General features: G+C 55.6%; 1 protein-coding gene across 1 annotated transcript in view; it reads right to left on the minus strand.

Annotated features, from left to right (window-relative positions):
* Positions 1-315: 315 nt before the first annotated feature.
* LOC306670443 (pericentrin-like) overlaps positions 316-20,642 on the minus strand; it is a gene marked incomplete at its 5' end in the record, with an annotated part of 39,300 nt that continues 18,973 nt past the window's right edge. Inside the window, 19 exon segments of the mRNA XM_079155086.1 lie at positions 316-815; positions 1,357-1,484; positions 2,009-2,150; positions 2,997-3,073; positions 4,244-4,476; positions 5,159-5,266; positions 9,054-9,227; positions 10,197-10,299; positions 11,263-11,495; positions 14,545-15,216; positions 15,878-16,028; positions 16,195-16,396; positions 17,222-17,297; positions 17,300-17,419; positions 17,903-17,958; positions 17,961-18,075; positions 19,563-19,622; positions 19,624-19,710; positions 19,712-19,729. Coding sequence (XP_079011212.1) covers positions 772-815; positions 1,357-1,484; positions 2,009-2,150; positions 2,997-3,073; positions 4,244-4,476; positions 5,159-5,266; positions 9,054-9,227; positions 10,197-10,299; positions 11,263-11,495; positions 14,545-15,216; positions 15,878-16,028; positions 16,195-16,396; positions 17,222-17,297; positions 17,300-17,419; positions 17,903-17,958; positions 17,961-18,075; positions 19,563-19,622; positions 19,624-19,710; positions 19,712-19,729 — 2,799 coding nt within the window.

Raw genomic sequence — 20,642 nt, forward strand, 5'->3', positions numbered from 1 at the left:
TGACGGACACAGTACTGTGTGTCTGGAAAAGGCACTCCTGGGCCACACTTTACTTGACCATAATGCATTTTTTCAATCTTTCATTATAGACATTTTTAAACAATGACCATGTACCCACTAGTTATTTACTATTTTTAAAAGCATTTTGCCATGTTCACTAAACCCATACACACTGATAGCCTTATAAACCCAGGTGAAGGTGCTGGCTGTCCAGTGTAGGTGTGGTAGCGTGGCGGAGAAGGGAACGAGGACTGGTGGGAGGAGTCGCACAGAGGACAGTGACCTGAGCTCACCCAGGCATCTGGCTTTCCAGAGTCTGACCTAAGTCCAGGTTTTATTCGTTCACTTTTGCCAATGAGAAGCACACACCGGGTGAACCAGGTGAACCAGCACCAGGCTGCTCACCACAGAACAGTGCCTACACTTCGTTCCTTCCCGCCTGCGTGCGTTTAAAACTTTAACACGTTCCCATCTGTACATGTTAGGAAATAAACAGCTGGAAGCCGCCCACTTCCCTCCAGAGGCGCCACGGCAGCTCTGCTGACAGGCCCCAGGGCAGTCATGTGGCTGCGGGCCCAGGAGCAGAAGCACACCGAGATGGGCTGAACTGCTCAGTGTGGCTTTGCCGCAGTGCCTCGCGGAGGGACTTGGTGGCACTTGGGGCTGGCATCAGAGGCACGTGAGGAGTGCCCAAGTCACATGCGCTTTCCTTAGGAAAAGACATCTTTCCGCAAATAGAAAGGTCACAGGTTAAAAGCCACAGGACTTTATTCACTGCTTGATCTTCTGGCGGCAGGATTTCTTTGAAGTAGAATCTAAAGACAAGTAAAAATAAGCTAGTAATTTGTTACAAAACTTCACACATCTTTTAAGAGTGATCTTACAATTTCCAAATACTGTTGCTGAATTCATCTCAATTCTGTTAAAAATGAAAGGTGGCTTAATTATGATGCTCAAGGAACTGAGGGCAGGGTGTGGCTCAGTGGTGGAGGGCCTGCCTGGCAATCGTCAGGCACTGGGTTCCATCCTCAGCACCCCATGAAATAAATAAATGAAACAAAGGTATTGTGTCCATCTACAACTAAAAACACATACAAATGTAATTTTTTAAGCACATATTAAAAAATAGAAAGGAACACTGGATAATCTCAATATAAGAGAAAGGACAAAAGGTCCAGGGGCCTAAGCCACACTGACCGGCACCCTGAGTGTCTCCTTGTCCACGCTGCACCCCAACTGAGTGTAAGCCTGAAGCCAACAAGGATTGAGTGGATACCAGCACTCCTGTCTACATCAGCTCACATTTCCAGGGTGAGTCATGCAATTTTTAACAAGCAATTCAACAACTGTCATTACCTGGTGGGGTGCCTCCTAGTCTCTGCTGGATCATTTCTAAATGGTGAATATATTCTGTCAAGGAATGTTCTGAATCTTGAGAGGCAGCCAGAACTCTTTCTAATTTTGAATTTGGGGACGGAGCAGATCTTCAAGCAAACCACCAATTGAGGAGAGAAAAGAAAAAAGGAAAGGTTGAACCCAACAGATGGCACCATGGTGAATGTGTACAAAGAAGACAGAGCCAGGCGCTGCAGACCAGGCTCCTGGGCAGTTGTCACCTCGGGCCATTTCACGTCCTTTCTTTACCACAGAGAGAACAGCAAGACTTTTTAAAAAAATGCTACATAGTGCTTTAAAAACTAATTCTATACTGCTTCACAGTTAAGAGTCGAAACTGTCATGTTACTTCATTCACTAAACCATCAAATATGCATCTGTTTGCCAAACTGCATCCTTCATCCCACAGCCTGAGGGTGGCCCACCTGCCCTTCCTTAGGCAAAGCACAAGCTGTCCAGTCCCACCTGGCTGTCCTCATCCCAAGGCCATTTCCCTCTGCACCTGGCGAGTCCCCAGAACTCCTAGACAGAACTAGCCAGCCTTGCTCTGGGTTAGGCCAGTGCTGAGGAGCCACAGGCTGCAGGGAGGCAAGCAAGCTGAAGCACAACTGACCTCTCCTTCCGGCTCGGGGAGGCTGCTGCCCCAGGTCCAGAGCCTCGGGCAGGGTCCCTGGCAAGGTCAGAAGGCTGGTCCTGGGTTGGTGGGGTCACTCTGGTTTCTGATGGAGGCAGCTGCTGCCGTGGCACTCGGGGCCCTTCCACAGTTATTCGGCATCAAAAGAGGAAAAGAAAGGAACGCATTTGAGTAGGAGGCCCATCTGCCAGAGATTGATAAGCTTTTAAGAGTCTTCAGAGCAATTTCAACATTTTTTTTCAGTTGTTGATGGACCTTTATTTTATTCATTTATTTCCATGCGGTGTTGAGAATCAAACCCAGTGCCTCACACATGCTAGGCAAGGGCTCTACCACTGAGCCACGACCCAGCCCCAACTTCGACATTTTAAAAGACCTCAGATACCATGTTTTAGAAAGTCGTAGACACCTGAGTTTTGATCTCCTGTCGGGCTCTGACCCCAGCACTGGCATGGGCAACCCATGGCTGGAGAGCCTCAGAGGACTGTGGGTGAGACGGGTTGTGCTGCCTCTGCCAGCTCTGAGGAGTGGGCTCAGGAGGAAGGAGGACCAGGTGTGGTCCAGAGTGGGGACCAGACAGCCCAGTCCTCCAGACTGGGATAAAGGCCTAAAAGTGCCCTGCTTCCTGGTGACTGCCTGCCGTCAGAAAGCCAGCCCTGCACTCTGCAGGTGGCAGACAGCTTCAGAGAATGGCAGAGACCAGATCTGCCCGAGCCCCAGGTGAGCCCCAGGTGAGCAGCAGGATGGAGGCACGTAAGAGCCATTCCCCCCAAGGCTGGCTGCTGAGGAGTCAGCCTGTCTGGCACGTCCCTGTGCTGCGAAGCCACTCCAGGCACCATGTGCAAGCCTGACACTGCTGTTATCCTGCCTCTGGCAACTGGGCTGGATGAGCCCACAAGTTCCCACAGTGCCTTATATAATCCTGCTGAGAAGTGACCTCGCCCTGACCCAGGACAGGTGTGCACACCTGGGTGGGGGGCTCTGCCTTGTGGCGGGGCTCCTTTCCGATCTACCTCTTGCCATTTCTTAACCAGGAAACGTAGCCTACGAAGAAAGAGAAGGAACACTTTGAAAACGACAGCACAATGGGAAGGAAAGGGCAGCGGAAACCCTGCTGTGTCCGCACCATCAGGCTGGACCCGTGGCCACCCAGGCCGGCTGCCAGCTGGCTGTGCTGCACACAGTCCTCATGCCTTACCACACCATTGGGTCCACAGACCCCACCACAGCTCAGCTCCGCCCTTGGGGTCCAGGTCAAAACCACTAATGGCACCAGTGACCAGGAACAGAACCTTGCAGGCTTCATCCTGTCACTGACACCACCAGAGTCCCAGGGAGTCAGGCAGGCAGGGGACACGATGGTCAGGGAGAGGGCACAGTCCCAAGTCGGCGCTCCAGACAAGACCCTCCAAGGTCCCTCCACGGCAGCCCCCAGGGGCAGAGGGCCCTGGGCCTGCAGGCAGCCTCAGAGTCTGTTCATCGTCCTCCACCCAGCACTCTCCAAAACACTTCCTGGAGCAGGGCATTCTCCCCGCACCTCAGGTCTGGGCTGGAGAAGGCCTGCGCACAACCCCCAGGGGCTCTCCTTCCCTTGCTCCTGCTGGCTGCCAAGCCCACTCTCTGTAGCACCCCAGATGGGCACCTCCATAGAAATCAGGGAGCTTAGAAATTCAGCAATATTTAAATTTAAAAAATGAAATTAACTTTTGCCACGGTTTAACTTTGACTAAAGTTTCCAACAGCACTAGAGACCCATGTTCCTGCTGCAGAAATAAGCCCAGCACGAATGGCAGGGAGGGTGAAGAACGCCTTCCCAGACAGACAGGGTAACCATGCTGGAGGCAAAGCCCGGGCTGCCAGGGTGGGTAGGGGCCTGAAGTGGCCACCAACTTGGTGAGGGACAGGTCTCTGTGCACCCAGCTGCTGGTCTGTGATTCAAGTTTGACTGAAAGAGAAGCAGCACAAGCCTACAAGGTGAGAGGCGGTTTCTGATGTGGCTGTGTGTGCCTGCCGGCAGGAGAACCCATGTGAAGCCATGGCAGGGCGGGAAGCTCCTGGCAGCCCAGACGCCCCCTTTGGGCCTCCAGTCACACACACCACCACCTCCTGAAGACAGGCTTCTTGTGGCCTGAAGGCCTCAGGACGGCTCCTCTTAGGAGAGAACACTGCCCCCACACTCAGAGCACAGGCAGGCGGGGACCCAGGGGCACTCACCTGAGAACCGCGATGACCACCCGGACAGCAGTACGGAACCTGGTGAAAGGACGGGACGAGGCTCCCTTCTTCTCTGCTTTGGAAGGGAACACCCCCAGGTGAGCAATCATGGAGAGGGTCTCCTGCTCAGAATCCTGGAACCCGCCAATCAACAGTAAGAGATACTTCTTCTGATAAATCAGAGCTTTTCTGAAGCTCTCAGCTCTCAAGTAATGCAGGTACAACTTCTCCATCTAGAGGAAGAAAACAGACTTGTTCACGAGCAGCAGACAGCCTGCTGACGCACCCCGCAGCGCATCTGTGGCTCGTCACGGGACCAGACTGGTCTCCCTCAGCACTGCCCAGAGGTCAGTCCTGCACACCCTGGGTTGCTACCCCAACCTCTGTCTACCGAAGTCTAGACACCTCCCTTCACAGCACTGACAGCTAAGCCCCCGAGAAAGACCCTTGAACCCCCACCTGAGGAAGGGGCAAACTGGGCAGGAGTGGGGTTTCACCATGGGTCACAGACAAGAGGGGTGGGGGCAACTGTGTGGAAACAGGAAGCTGCACACAGCTCTGTGCCCACACCCTGACAAGCAGCTTTTCCTCAGAGCTGACCCACAGCTGGGGACTTTCTTTGTAGTGACCTGACCACTAGGCCAGCAAGCCTCTTCCCTGTAAGGGTGTGTACTTGGTCAACTTGCCAGCAGCCCAGCAGACAAGACCTGCACGTTGTGACCCTGCATTTGTCTGCAACTGACCAATGCATGAAAAAAAAAGTGCCGCAACACCCTGTGCCCAGCAGCCCCAGAGGCCTGGTCTTACTCTGTGCCCAGCACCCCCAGAGGCCTGGTCTTACTCTGTGCCCAGCACCCCCAGAGGCCTGGTCTTTCTCTGTGCCCAGCAGCCCCGCACCCTGCGGCTCCACCTTACTTTGACATGGGAGGTGTCTGCCTCCTCGCTTGCAGCCAGCGCGGGCCGACCCGAGCCTGAGCTTCGAGGAGCTGTCCTCTCCTGCTTCCAGGCAGACCTGCCGGACCTCTGCAATGAACCACACCCAGACCATCCACAAAGCTGTTCTTGTTTATTTCTGCAGTACTGGGGATCGAATCCAGGGTGCTCTGGCCCTGAGCTACGTCCCCACCCTTTTTCTGTTTTTGTGTTTGAGGTAGGGGCTCCCTAAGTTACTGTGGTTGGAGGTGTTCTTCAGTAAGAACCCGTGAGCAGGGTGACTAAGAGCAGACTGAGGCAGGGGCCAGGGTCTCTCCCCAGGACTTCTTCAGGGGAGGCCCATCAGGGACGGGCAGGAGCTGTGCATGTGTGTCCCTGAGGCGAGGACCCCGTCGAGGCTGCGCTAACCGTGGATGGCATGCCATGGGGCGTCCCTACTGGTCTCAGGCATCCTGCGGTGGCTTCCTACAGATAACACTCATGGGTCATTGTTAATCTCTATTTACTGGTGTATACCACTGCACAAAAGGGACACTTCAGTAACAACAAAACAGTATTTCCCAGGTATGGTGGCACATGCCTATAATCCCAACTCCTGGGGTGGAGAGGCAGGCGGGTAGAGGCTGAGGCAGGAAGATCACAAGTTTGAGCCCAGCTTGCATAAACCTTGTGAAACCCAATTTCAAAATATAAAAATAAGTTAAAAGGGCTGAGAATGTAGCTCAGTGGTAGAGCACCACTGAGTTTATTTAAAAAAAAAAAAAAAATGTAGAAATACCCCAAAGTTCAGAACTGTAAGTCTTAAATGCCTTCATGTTCTCTGCTTCTAGACATGCAGTCTGCTGGCAAATGCTAATGCACAGCCCTCTACTAGCACCATCAAATCACACACAGAAAGTTCTGTGTGGCAAGAGCACCTCAGGTTGAGGGTAGGCCTCCACCATGTGCAGTGGGTCCCCAAGGAGCATACACTTGGAGGATGGTTCCGTGGGGGGGGGGGGGGGGGGGGGGGGGGGGGGACGACAAAGGGGCTCCAAGGACCCTTGCCAGTGACCTGCCCCTAGGCCACAGCATGTGGACAGGGGCCTGTACCACAGCTGGGAACAGGACTTCTGCATGCACTGTAGGTGCCAATGCTCAGCTGCAGGGGGAGGTTAGAGGACACAGTGCCAGTGAGCCTAAGGTGGAAGGGAAGACTGACTTGTGGGAGCGTCTGGGAAGAGCTACTCTGGCAATGCACACCATCCTGGAGGCAGAGAAGGACCAGGTCTCTACCAACTCACCCCAGCCCTACTGTCCCCCAAGCTGGGGTGCAGCCCACACAGCCTGATGGGAAACTCCTGCAGCCCTTGCCAACATCTCACATCATCGGATGCTGATGGGGAGTGTCCACGCGGGACACAAGAGAACACAGCAGACTTGACAAACAGAACCAAAAAGAGAACAGTCGCCTCCACCACGCCACAGCAGACAGCAGCAGGAGGAGCTGCCATGCCACCAAAGATGGGACGCGCCTGCCACTGGCTGCACAAGGAACTGCTGGGATCTTGCCAGGGCCACTAGCACCTGAGCTGCCAGCAACCAGTGACGCTCACCAAGAAAGGACAAGGTCTCAGGCCTGAAAGGAGCTAACGATACTCAAAGTGTGTTCCCCGACAACAGTGCACTTAAACCAGAGAGCAAGAGGAAAACAGCCTACCCGTCATCTTCCACCTGTCTGAAAATTAAACGTCCAAGTCAGTAATCCAGTGGTGAAAAGAAAACCCCAGAAGAAAGGAAGTGTTTTGAACTAAATTAAAAAGAAAACAGTGCACATCAGAAGCTGTGACGTCATCTACAGTGTTCAGCATCAAATGACGACACATGAAAGTGTCAGTTGACACACCTGCTTCCACCTGGCCAGACAGCGGCCAGCAAGCCATGCCCAGAGCAAGCCGCTGAAGGCAACTCGGGGACGGGAAAACAGAACCTGTTCTCAGGCGAGCTTCTTGAACAGCCAGGCACGCTGGCTGGAGCCCCTGAGATGGAGGCCATCCTGCACCACGCCGACCGTCTCAGCAGACAGTAAATAGGGCTGGGTGCAGCACGGTGAAGAGCACCTGCCCAGCATGGGTTCCAGCCCCAGACCAGAAAAACAAAACATAAGAAGGTGCAAGACTTGTCAGACTGACCACCATTAGCAGCCATGATACTGTGAAATAACCAGAAGTACACGTGGTTCTCCACCAAGTTCCCAACGGAGAGCTCTAGAGACCCTTGTAGAAAGGCCACTAGATTAATCTGTCTTCACATTTGGTCTCCACCCCAATTCCTGACACAAGCTCCTAAGACCTCTGCCCTTTTCTGAGTGAGGTGACTCTAGGGCCCCTGGATAGTCTTGGGCAGGGGGATGCGTGCCAGGGAGCAGGATGGTTCACCTGCAGGCAGCTTCTGGGTGCAGAGCAGGTGGAGGCTCCTGGAGGGCAGGGGCCTCATCCCTCCCCACATGCTCCTCATCTGGCGCATTCAGCCAGTTGAAGCTGAGGGAGGTGGTGGGAGCCACTCGGAAGGTCAGGGCTGTCTGGGGTCGGAGCCCCACCCCGTGGACCTGCACTGCCTCCAGCAGGTTGGTGCTGGGGACCCCTAGGAAAGGCATTTCTGTGTTGTTTTGCTTTTTCTTCTACTTCAACAAAAGGAAGGGTTTCAACACCCATCTACAGACCACCCTAGCACACAGATCTTACAGCTACCATGAAATGATTCCTTCAAAGACACAAAGTAGCAAAACTTACCCAAGAAGAAATAAGTAACCTCAACTATCCAAAATCTATCTTTAAAAACTACCAAAAAGAACATACTGCGCCCAAATGTGTACCTGGTAAGTCTTAACAAACATTTAACCACAAAATACCAACAGCACCTAATAACCTGTTCCAGAAAACAGAAGAGGGACTCCCGGAATCCTGCTTGTTCATGCATACAGTGTACGGTGCTAGGGACTGACCCAGGGTGCTTTCACCACTGAGCCCACCCCAGTCTTTCTTCTTTTTTAATTTTGAAAGAGAGTCTCACTACATTGCCCAGGTTCGCAGTCTCCTGCCTCTGCCTCCCGAGTTGCTGGGGATTATGGTGCACCACTGTGCCTGCCCAGAAAAACAGAACCCAAACGCACACCAAGCCCTGAAGTAGACACAGAAGCTATAACTGTCAAATCCTGAAAACAGCCACATGTCCTTCGGTGGCCTGTGCATTCCACCGCAAGGCTCAGCAACAGGAGGAGCAGGTCCCTTAACAACCCGGCGTTCCACGCCTCATCAGAGGGGAGGCCATGCAGTGGTCACACACTCCACCCCCACCAAGGACAGCTAGGTAGGAGCCCAGGGCCACCAGGTGGAGCCCGTGGCCATGCAGGTGACAAGACTCTATGCAAGTGTGAAAACTCGCACGACAACATGCCAGAAAGGGGAGATTTCACTGTGTGTAAATTTTTAAATATTTTTAAAATTTTCATCATAAAGAAGTAAAGCAAGAAACAATCTATATATAAAAGAAAAAATGTCTATCAAACTCTGCATCAGGAAAACTAAACACTCAAAACCAAATAAAACTCCCCTTGAGTCAGATTATCACTCTCGGTCAAAGGTTCCCTTCAAGAGCAGGTGCAATCGCCCTGGAGGCATCAGAACCACAGACACTGCACGTGTGCAGCAGGAACACAGCAGGAGAGTCACTCTAGGGTGTGAAATACAATAATCTGAACTGGACACAGTGGCAGCCGTGTGGAGGCCAAGGCAGGAGGCAGAGCCCAGCCTTTGCAGCAGAACCCAGTGCAGCCTCAAAACACCAGGCAGGACAGAAGGGACAGAGACCCGGGGGCGGGGGAGAGGGGGACACCTACGCTCAAGATGCAGCCCTTCTGCGTGTGATGCCGCAGCGTCCTCTCCAGCCGGGACACCGCCCTGCGCAGCTCCGCCTCCTCCCGGGCCGCTGTGCTGAGGGCACTGGTGAGCGCGTTGTTGTCCTGCAGCAGCAGGTCGACCAGCTGGACTTGGAGCTCTGCCGCCGTTTTCTTCTTCAAAGGAGGAAATAAAGAGGGTGTGTGCATGGTGCTGCTGCTGCTAATGGCCGTCTTCTGGGCGACAGGTGGGGCCGGGAGTCTGACAGGAAGCTGCGCGGCTGGGGGCCGCCATCCCTCCCCAGGCGGAACCACCCACTCCCTCACTCCCCTCTCTTTCTCCTCTAGGAAGCAGGCCTGCTGCCTTCGCCTCTCTGGGCTGCTCTAGGAGCACCGTGAACAGGGGTCACGGTGAGAGCGGTGCTCGTCCCGAGGAGCCAAATGGCAAGTCCTGCAGACAGGCCCCTTACCTCCCAGATCAGAGGGCACACAAACAGCTCACCAGTGGCCACGCAGGTCACACAGGGTGGGGACAGCCTCCCAGCTGCCTGACGGCAGCAGTGCTCGCACAACACTCTGGGGGGCGTGCCCAGGGCCCTCCGCCACTGGGCCACACCAGCCCTTTTCATTTACTTTGAAGCAGGGGTCTGGCCAAGCCCTGGAGGCCAACCTCCCATGTGGCTGGGATGGCAGACGCAGCACCGGCTAACACACTTCTGACTTCATGACATCACACAGCACTTGTCAGAGGTCATGTGAGCAGCTGTGCACAGGCAGCAGGACTTCCCAGGAGGAACTGGGCTTTCATTTCTAGCTACAGCCTTGGAAAGGACTGTGGCCCTGGCAGACCAGGGACCCCAAGGCCAGCTTGGCCCTGTAGGGTGCACATCCTGTACAGAAGGGGTTCAGAGACCACACAGCCTTCGCTGGACTGCACGGCTGAGCTCCAAGGACCACGCGACATGGCCAGGGTAGAGGGCACCCAGAGTCACATAGGGCAGGACCAGATGGCAAAGCCCCAACAGCAAGGGCCAGAGGAGCCACCAACCACCCACAAAAGAGCCCAGAGAGCTGCCACAACATGCCCCTGGAGAACCTCGACTCCCGCATCAGGGCAGAGGGCATAGGTCAGCAGAGGGCCAGTACCTGGGAGGAGGTGGGCGTGCTCAGCTCAGACTTGAGCCCCTGTAAAGTCTGTACTAAAGATGACACTGCCTTCTCATTGGATAGCGTCCAGTCGTGAATTGTCCTATAAAGGTGAAGGGGTGTTCAAAAGGGTCACGCGTATCCCACAGGCTCTCCTCCTGGCTACTGAAGAGTCAATGGACACAGTGCAGCGGCTGTCACCACCCTCAGCCGATACCCAGTGACTGCCCAGCTCATGCAGTGGGTCGTGGTAATCAGCCGTCACCTCCCCCAGTCACCTCTCCACCACTTGGGGGCTGGGAAACCCTCTTCCATGGCGACAGAGGGGCACAGCCCCAGGCAGGGTGGCAGGGCCTGCAGGTGGACGTGTCTGAGAGGCACAGAAACCTCCAGCCCCACACCACTGAGTACAGGACCGTGCCCAGGGGCCCACATGCCAGTGCTCTCCACTGGAATTCTGAGCCAACTGTTAAAAACTCTGTCCCAGGGACTAGGGTTGTGGCTCAGCAGTAGAGCGCTTGCCTGGCACATGTGGGGCACTGGGTTTGATCCTCAGCACCTCATAAATGAATCAATAAATAAAGGTATTGTGTCCATCTACAACTAAAAATATATTTCTAGAAATTCTGTCCTAGATGAAACTGCCTAGAAATCACACTGCTCTGTACATTAGTCAGGAGAACTCGACTAGCCAACATTCTCGGGACCCCCCAGTCCACGGCAAACCTCCTGGGCACAGCTTCCTAGTGCTAAGTCTAGTCCCCCTTGTGTGAGCGGTGGCCCTGGAGGCCTCGGGGTGACGTGGCACAACACCCCAACCCTGGTGGGCACAGGGGGTGGGGGGAGGGCAGGGCTCTGCAAGTGGTGTGGAGAAAACCCGTCTGAATGAACCTGGAAGCCCAGTCAGATGCCCTGCCCATCAGTCTTCCTCTCTCATCAGGATGCAGAAGATGCGCTATGTCAGGGTCTTCCCGGGAGCCCTGCCCGTCGACTCGGGGGAGGGGAACAAGGGCAAGTCCACTACCACCCAGGGCAAGGGGTGGCTGTGGGCACTGCAGGGAGTCACCTGTCCACCGTGCGGCTGACGAAGCTGGCCAAGAGCCCAGCGGCACAGAGCAGCTGCTGACGAATCCTTTCCAGCTCCTGCCGCTGTCCCTGCAGGTGGTCCAGCTCCAGGGAGACGGGGCGGGGGCCGTCCCCCTGGGGCGCTGCCTCCTCCTCAGCCCTCAGCTCTCGCACCGCCTGCTGGAGCTGCTCCATCTTGTGCGCATCCCGCTGGCGCTGCAGTTCTAGCTCCCGCTGCCGGCAAGGCCGAAACAGAGAAGACCTTGGGGCGAGTTTCCAGGACCAGCGCTGGGCCTCCACAGGGTCCCGCCACCCCAGGGCCCACCTTCACTCCTGAAGGCCACAGGGTTGACACCAGTGCAGGCGAGCCCTCGAGGCCTGCTGGAGAGGAGCCTGCGAGGCGGACAGGCAGGACAGGCGAGCACGTGCACACAGCAGCCCTGGGCCAGGACCACGGTGGCCCTCTGGTCTGGAAGCCTCACTTTGCCAAGCGACCACCTGCCCTCCTGAGATTTGCCCAGCACCCCAGGTCCCAGAGGTGCAGGAGGAACACCTCAACACACTCTGGAGCACTTCACAGACCCCACAGGGCAGGACAAGGGGCCTCAGAAAGGGCACAGGGACACTCATGGCACAGACGGGCCTCCTCACAAGGAAACAGACATGAGCAGGAAGCACCCAGACAAGCTGCAGGTAAGCTCTCCAGGCTGCAGAACTGGCCAGGCTGCCACGCGGCGAGCAGAGCCGGGCTGGAGCAGGCCCCTTCTGAGGTCGGCTCAGTGCTCCAGCCACAGGGCAAGGCCAGAGGTGACCTCGCCCATTTCCACGTGAGGAAAGTAAGACTTATGGCCACACAGGAGACTCAGTCAAGGACGACCAGAACAGGACTCAGAACTCGGACTTCACAAGACAACTCCAGAGGGCCCGTGTCCACCACACACACGCCTGGGCTGTCAAGCCCTGGAAAGGGCTCCTTGGCTTTTATGCAGAGTCACAATGCTGCTCACTTTCACCAGATGGAACGGTTGGGTGTGGCCTGGGGTTCCCGGTGGGGAGACACCCCCAGAGCACCACACTGGCCAGAGAGCCACTTCCTAGGTGCCAGCCAGCACACTCGCGACACTGCACACACAACGGCCCAGGACCTGTTGGCCACACCACCCACTGCTACACCTCCACACCATTCCTGCTGCTTTCCATATTTTTGGTGATAAAACATGACAACCATTTTGGAAATGTGGGGAGGGGGTGTCAGGGGGTGGTACCGGGGATTGAACCCAGGGGCGCTTGACCACTGAGTCACACCCCCAGCCCTATTTTGTATTTTATTTACAGACAGGACCTCACTGAGTTGCTTAGTGCCTTGCTTTTGCTGAGGCTGGCTTTGATCTCCCAGCTCATTTTGGAAATTTTTTAGACAGCAAAAAATATTAAGTGCTACCAACAGGCAGGTGGGATGTACATCCACAAGAACCTTGGCGGCAGCAGGCCATGTCTCATGGGACTCCATCTATAGGAGCACCCTGCAGAGGCAGGGCCACAGTAACTGGCAAATCGGGTGTCCCAGGGCTGCAAGTGGAGAGCTGAGCCAGCACAGGTCCTGACCTGAGTGGAGAGAGACTCCTGAACACTGCCAGGACTAACACTCAACCACCCAACAGTGCGGTTTAAATGGAAGAACCCAAAGGTACCTGAATTCTATCTAATGAAGCGGCTAAGAACACCAAGCACATTCCTAATAAGAGCTCACAAAACTAGCATTATATCATTTTGGAATCTGGTTTATCCTTGTAAATGTTTAGAAACCCAGGGTTTTACTTTAGGAAGCAGATGTTCCATTCTTATTCATGGCAGGCAAAGCCTTGGAAAGACCAGGCCATTGGTTTTTACCTTTGTGTTAAAATACACACACACTCTTAAAATTTCACAAAATACAAAAAGAAGCCGTGAAGATACTGTTTAAAAAGTCTTCAGTTGCCACAAAATTTATCTAAATATTAAAGGTCATCCAACAACCCAAGAGAATACTTCTCAACTCATCCTCCAAGGCCACTGGGATTCCAACTCTAAAACCAAAGACATCACAAGGAAACTACATCCAGTAACCCCTACAACACAGCTGCAAAAATTCCCAACAGAAAACCAGCAAAAGCCCCAGTAGCTTACAGTAAGAAGGGTCTTCCATGACCACGCGGAGCAGATGGAGACCAACCAGAGACCAACCACTTAACATGTACGCACCAGCAGGGAAATGGACCAGAGCCCCGATCTCAAATGCCCCTGAAAGAACACACAAAATCTTACCCTCCTCCATGATTTTAAAAAACAAGAAAAGCTGAATAACTGAGGAATGGAAGAGAACTACCTCTCATAAAGGGCACTGACAAAAACCTACAGCTGACATCACGCTGGATAATGAAAAGCTGTGCACACCCCCAAGACCAAGAGCTGTCAGCAAGAAGGATCAAAGGCAGGGGCCTGGAAGGGGAGAGGACACTCCAGTGCGAAGGTGAGCTTCTGGGTGGAAAGCCCCTTCATAAACACTGGAACTAGCACACACACTCAATCTGGCTGCAGGACCCACTCAAACATCAACCTACTGCTATGCATTCCTGATAATCTGAAGACTAAATAAACAGTCTACTTACAATCAAATTAAAAAATAAAACATTTAGGACTAAATTCAACAAAAGAAGTATAAAGTCTATAATCTGAGAGCTACAAAAGACTGCTAAAAGTCCTGCATAACCAGAGGATGGTCCACATTTATGGATCAGAAGGTAGGACACTGTTCTACCTCTAGGACACAACCTCAGCCCTTCTTATTTGGAGGACAGGGTCTGCCTAAGTTGCCAAGGCTGGCCCTGAACTTAGGATCTTCCTGCCTCAGCCTCCCGAGTCCTTTGGGATCATAGGCGTGGCCAACTACACCCAGCCAGAGGCTGATTCTTATTAAAACTTCAGCACTACCCCAAGCAATTCACAGATCAATGCAATCCCTATCATAACCCAATGGCCTTTGTGCAAGGAAATGAAACCCAGACTTCAAGTCACATGGACTTGCACGGCCCAAACAGCCAAGACCATCATGAAAAGGAGCAATACTGAAGCAATCACACTTCCCAATTGCAAAGTTCTCTGTAAGGCTAGGAAGCTGTAGTGTGACATGCTGGCAAGAGGACACACGGACCCGAGGACAGAGGACAAAGATCCAAGATGAGCCCGAAGAGGACTGTGCTGCCCTCCACTGCTCAGGATGTCTGAGGACTCGCCGTTGGCTCACCAGCCTCTCCTTGTCTCTCCGCCACGTCTTCCCTGCGCGGCGTCCTGCCTGGCTGGGCCTCTGCATCCTCCTCCTTGCTTCCTTGCGGGCTTCATGCTCTCTGGCTCGTGTGTGTGACTGCTCTGATTCTGCCTGTAGCCAAGCTGGCTTCTCCCTGCTGCTCTCCAGGCAGCATCTCAGCTCCTGGCTCTGGCTCTGGGTCTGCAGCGTGTCCACTGCCAACCTCAAGGTGGCACTTACCTCCTGCTGCCTCCGGAGCTGCACACGGTGCTCCTGGGCCTGGGCCTCCAGCTGTTGCTGGGTGTGCAGGGCCTGCTGCTGCACCCTGGTGAGCACCGTCTGGAGCTCCTGCACGCGGGCCTTCTCCTCCTTCAGCTTCCGCAGCAGGGCATGCTGCACAGGAGTCTCCTGCGTGCTGCGGCTCAGTTGCTCCGTCAAGACCCGCTCATGCTGCAGGGCCTCCGACAGCTCCCGGGACCGGCTCCTCTCTGCCTCCAGGCTCTCCTGGAGCTGGGAGAGCTGGCTGCGCTCCTGTGCCAACAAGGCTTCACAGCGCGAGTGCTCGATCTGCAGCTCCTGCTGCAGGTTGTCCTTGGCCATCCGCTCATGTTTCAATGCAACGCACAACTGATTATTTTGAGCATGTTGCTTCTCCAAAGATACTTTTAACTCCTGCATTGGTGAAAAAACAAGATGGAGAAAAGTAAATAATTGTAAGGAAAAGCAGCTAAGTAGTTTTTCCTGCCCAGCATCTGTTCACTAGCAACTGGGCCTTTCCTAGTTTGGGCACCCAGCAGGTCTTGCTTCCTTAGTCTGTGACAGGCATGAAGTGTGGCTGTGGAAGTGGCCTCCATCAACGCACACACCTACCCACACTTGGGAGACCCCTCTCCTGTTCTTTGAAATGACACCCAGGGCTCAAAAACATGCACGTGCTGTGTACTATGAACCAGGGTTCTCTGCCACGGAAAGGCAGGCGCCTTAACCCACAGAGCTGATGGAGAACCTGCTCGGAGCGACAGGTCACTGGCTAGGCCCACACAGGACAAAGAAGCTGCTTCCCCACCAATGATCTGGGCCACAGAAGCCGCCCAGGCCACAAACTATCCAGGACAGCCCGTGAGGAGACTCGCCCACCTTCCAGAGACAACCACTCGGGGACAGCAGGGACCCCTGAGTGGAGTCGTGTGCCATCACGGGCCCCTGGCCGCCCCTCCCCCCGCCTATCTCATTGCCTCGGACTCCTGTAAGCTGGGCACACTGCTCTAGAGGAAAGTGAGGCAGGCAGGCAGGGGAGGGCTGTGTCCTGCTCCTGGCCCCACTGCCCAGTCACCTCCAGGGCCTTGGCACTCTGGCCCTCCCTCTGCAGGTGCTGCAGGTGCTGCTCCTCCTGCTGAGCCTGGAGGATGCGCGCTTTCCCTCGCTCACTCTCCAGCTCCTCTAGCGCGGCCTTCAGGTCACTCTCCTTCCCATCCAGCAGTGACCTGTATGGGGACAGCGGAGGCACCATGGCACACAGGAATGCTGACAGGAGGCAGCCTGCCACCCCCGCTCATCTGTGCAGCTCCATCCCTGTTCCCAGACCCAACCCAAAAGCTCCCACAGACGGTGTGGTCCGTGACCCTGCTGACAGGGGGATGCCGAGCAGACCTCAGCTGGAGAGACTCCCGCTGCGCCTCGCCAAGGGACTCCAGCAGCCTCTCGTTCTCTGACTTCAAATCCTGCGCTGCACTCTGCTCCACCGCCAGAAGTCTGCGGACATCACTTGCTGTCTCCTGCTCTTTGCTTAGGGTTTTCTGCAAGTCGCTTGCTATGCACTTTTCCTGCTCAACCTTGTAGGCCAACAGCTCAACTGAGAAAGATCAAAACGGGAGACAGCATTACTCAAGAATGCCGAGTAAGCGCGAGCAACGCTGAGTCAGAAAACTGCAAGAGGTGGAAGTGCCCACTGGGGATGCACTCCTTCAGCCTGAGCCCGTCCAGCCCCGCCTATGCTGGCTCTCCAGTAGTGATGACGTGCCCCGAGGTCACCCTAACTAGCACAAAGACCAGCCCTGCCACAAGCTCCAGCAGGGATAACTTGCCCATTTGACTGCACAGGACTCTCCCAGAACCAATGGAGGAAATCACCCAGCTCTGCACAGACTCCTCTGGATAATGGAGGAGGAGGTGTGCCCAACCCTCCATGAGGTCAGAGCCTCTCCGGCACCAAAGCCAGAAGAGGCTGTGCGAGAGGAAATCACAGACCAGGGCCCTTGCAATGCAGGACACGAGCAGCATGGCCCAGTAATGCAGGACAGGGCAGAGCCCAGGAGACCATCACGGAGTGCTTCTCACACTGACGCACGTGGTGGGGAGTGACCCGCACAAGGACTGGCATCTGCCCAGGCCTAACTAGCACAAAGGCCAGAAAGTAGGTGGGGAAAGAAGAGAAAGCACCAGTTACTCACAGGTGATGTGAGCAACTGCAAAAATTCCCAAAGAACGTAAACTGAAAGTCTGAATCTAGCGCACACTCCCAAGGCCTCCCACACACTCACAGGTGCAGGGCTCTGCAGCCTGGGTGTCCCTGGGACCCAGCACCCTACAGCCAAGGGCCTAGCTGCCACTGCGACACACTCCACAGGAGCATGGCCTTGGAGGTGGCGGCACAGGGCAGCAGAGCAGCAGCACCCACCCTGCCTGCGCAGCTGGTGCTCCCGCTGGCTCCCGCGGGCCTCTGCGCTGGTCAGTGCTGCACCACAGCTGCTGCAGCTTTCTCCTGGTTCTGCAGGTGCGTAAGACGCAGCTGGGCACGTAGGGCCTGGACCTCAGACAGCAGGCTGCTCCTGTCCTGCAGGCGCTGGTGCTGCTGAGCCTTCTCCTGCAGGTCTCCCTGGGTGAGAGAGGAGATGCAGTATGAGGCACAGGACTGGCAGGTGCCCAGGGAAGGATGGTGAAGCTGTGCACACCCCTGTCTCTGCAGCTCACACTTGCAAGCCTGTGCTCCCAGCATTGCTAGGACGGGCTAGGGACCCCGCGAGCGTGAAGGGTGCACAGGCCCTGGCACCCCATGGCCCCTCGCCTGTCATGCACAGTGGTGCAACAGGCTCTCAGGCCCTGCAGTGTTCATGTCCTCTGATCCCACATGCAGAATGCCGGGCAGCCCGGGAGACCAGTGTGCCAGGGGAGTGAGGTTCAGAAGCAGCCCTGGAGCTGGCCAGAGCTGAAGAGTGAAAGCACACCCACAACGCCTTCCTGGGCCACCACTGCCCCGTCCCAAGGTCGAGGGAACGCGTGCCAGCTTCACACCGAGCAGACTCCTCCTGTCAGCCCAGGCTCCTGGGCCAAAGGGTGTGGAGGCAGGGCCACTGCTCACCTGCTCTTGCACAACCTTCTCCAGCCGCTCGAACAGGAAGCTGCAGTCCCCAGGTCTGGGTCACTGGAACCTGACTGCAGTTCCGCCTTCATCACCTCCCGTTCCCTTTCCAATGCCTCCTGCACAGCCTGCAGAAACTGGCCCCTCCAGTCATGATGCGTGTCGGAAGACTCCTGTCAAGGTGAAGCAACGTCCTTGCGGGGCCAGGAGTGGCTCGTGGCAGAGCGGTGGCCGACCACTGCCTGAGACTCCAGCTTCTGTCACCAGCCAGAAGGAAAAGCCTCTGTGCTCTGCCACATGTGCTGGACCCCAAGCCCTGCTGTGACTGTATTTGGAGACAGGGCCTCAGTGAAGATGAATGGGGTCATGGGTGGGGCCCTGCTTCAACAGGACTGTGGCTTTGTTTCCAAGAAGACGAGATAACAGTGCTCTCTCTCTACCATGTGAGGACCCAGCAAAGAGGAGCCATCTGCCCACCAGGAATCAGATCTCACCAGAGCCCAGCTGTGCTGGCTCTCTGATGCCAGCCTTCAGTCTCCACATGGTCAGAAATAAACATCTGCTGTTTACGCTGCCCAGTCTGCGGTGCTTTGTTATGGCAGCTGGGCAGATGGAGAGCAACGGAAACCACCCTGACAAGACCACAAGGGCCCAGGATCACGCAGTGCCAGAGGCAAATGCTACCATCATGAGCAGAAAACTGACCACAGAGATAGTGAAGAAAGACCAAGCAAAATGCTGGAAACTTCTCTCCTCTTGTGCTGCTACATCCTCGGGACCCTGGTCTGGAGAAGGCCAAGACTATTATGGCTGCCCTGCTGGCACCTGGCAGCCTCCAGGGCCACAGCCAGGAGTGGGCATACTGCTGCTCGAGGACAGAGAATCGTGAGCCAAGTACAAGCAGGTCCCCAGGAGCCTGCATGAGTCATAAGCTGGCATGTCGCCCAGGCCCGCCAGCAGCCATCAGAGGGCATGGGCACCGGCCGTGCCCCAGCAATTCCAGCACCAGCACGAGGCTCTTCCCGCCCTTTCACCCAGTGGGAAAAGCAGGTGTGGATGGCTGAGAGCAAGGAACACCATGAGGAGGACAGAGCACAGGGAGGACGCTGTGGGGCCTGGTCTGAGACCCAGAAGGGTCTTGGCATCCACTCTTCACCTTGCTGCAGCCCCGGCCAGGTCCAGGCGAGAGCCTGGGAGACTGGGGGGTTAAGAACCACGGGGTCAGCCGGCCTGTCCCATAGGCAGGCAAAGTTGGGCCTCAGGGGCCTCAGAGCCATGTGACCAGCTGGGTCACCTTGGCCTTGCCTCCCCAGAGCCCTGACTGCCTCCCTCTGACCTGATCTGCCCTCCAGAGCTCATCTGCTGGGGGCGTGCAAAGGGCTGTGCAGGCCCCACAGGCATTTTCAACCTGTTTCCACCTGCGCTATGTGACCCCGTGTCTGTGCATGTCCCCTCAGACATGGCCATCACTCAGTTCTCACAGCCCTTTGGAGGTCTGTGAGGTGCACGTGAAACGGCACCTTCTCAGGCTGGTTGTGGCCCAGGGGCAGAGTGCTTGCCCAGCATGCCTGAGCCGTGGGTTCCATCCCAGCACCCCAAAACAGAAAAAAGGGAAACAGACCCCTTGTACTTCTCCCTCACTGAGCCAGCGATTCCATACCTTCTCTCCTTTCTTGGGGGCCACTTCCAGCAGGCCCTGCCCCTCACTTGAGAAGCAGTCCCAGGGAGGCCCAGGGCTCGCCCTTGCTCAGAGTGCTGGGGAGGTCTCGGCTCTCCGACAAGGCCAGTATCTGGTGGCTCTCGTCACACCACCATCTGCAGCAAAGCCTGCAGGGGAAACACATCAGGAAGGGCAAATGCTGCAGCCACCGCCTCATGCAGCCACGGCTCAGCAGTGGGCTGCAGTGCAGGAGGACGTGGCCCTGCGCAGAGTAGTAGTGACAATGCTGGCCAGGGAGCTACTTCCCTCCCCAGCTTCGGGAGACCAGGAAAGCAGGCTGGAAAGGGGACTTCTGGATCAGCTACTTGGAGGACATTTGCTCCGTCCCTCCTACTTCCTCCCAGGAACACCATCTCTCCTCCAAGCCTGGCCTAGCACTTCCCCAGTTCTCCTGAGACGCTTTGAGGAAGTGCTCCAGGGCCAGTGTGCACGGCGGCTGCAGCCAGCACCACAGCAGGCATGGGGCTCAGGGTGTGAGCACGGGTGGATTCCCCATACCACTGCATCTGGGAAAACCAAAGGAACGCGAAGTGGGGGAAACGCTCACATGAAGGGCCGCAGGTAATGCACCCAGTTACCCACACGGATTCTGCTGGATGCAAAGGACACGACCCAGACAGGATGACTGACACTCAAGTGCTGGAACCAGCCATGCTCACCTGAAGGACAACTTCAACTTTAAAATGTTTCTGGGCGCGTAAGGCCTGGGTGTGGCCCCGAGAAGGGAGGAGAAACACACTATGCTCTGACCCTAAGTAGGTGCACACTGAGGTCCCGCCAGGAGGAAGGGTGCGCCAGGCAGAGTCCGCCCACCACTTCCATGTGTGCAGGGCCCACTGACAGTTCCCTGGTGGAAGACAGTGGGCCCCCCCCTTCTACTTTCTAAATATGCATTTCTGGATTTTGTAACGAAGAGAAACATGTTTTAAAAAACACTCCTTGGACAGAAAACTTGAGAGTCACAGGCCCTCTGTCTGCAGCTTCCCAGCCAGGCAGTGCTATGTCTCCATAGCCCTGGGT

This window comes from Sciurus vulgaris, assembly GCF_902686455.1.
Source record: "Sciurus vulgaris genome assembly, chromosome: 10".
In the NCBI taxonomy this organism is placed as follows: Eukaryota; Metazoa; Chordata; class Mammalia; order Rodentia; family Sciuridae; genus Sciurus; species Sciurus vulgaris.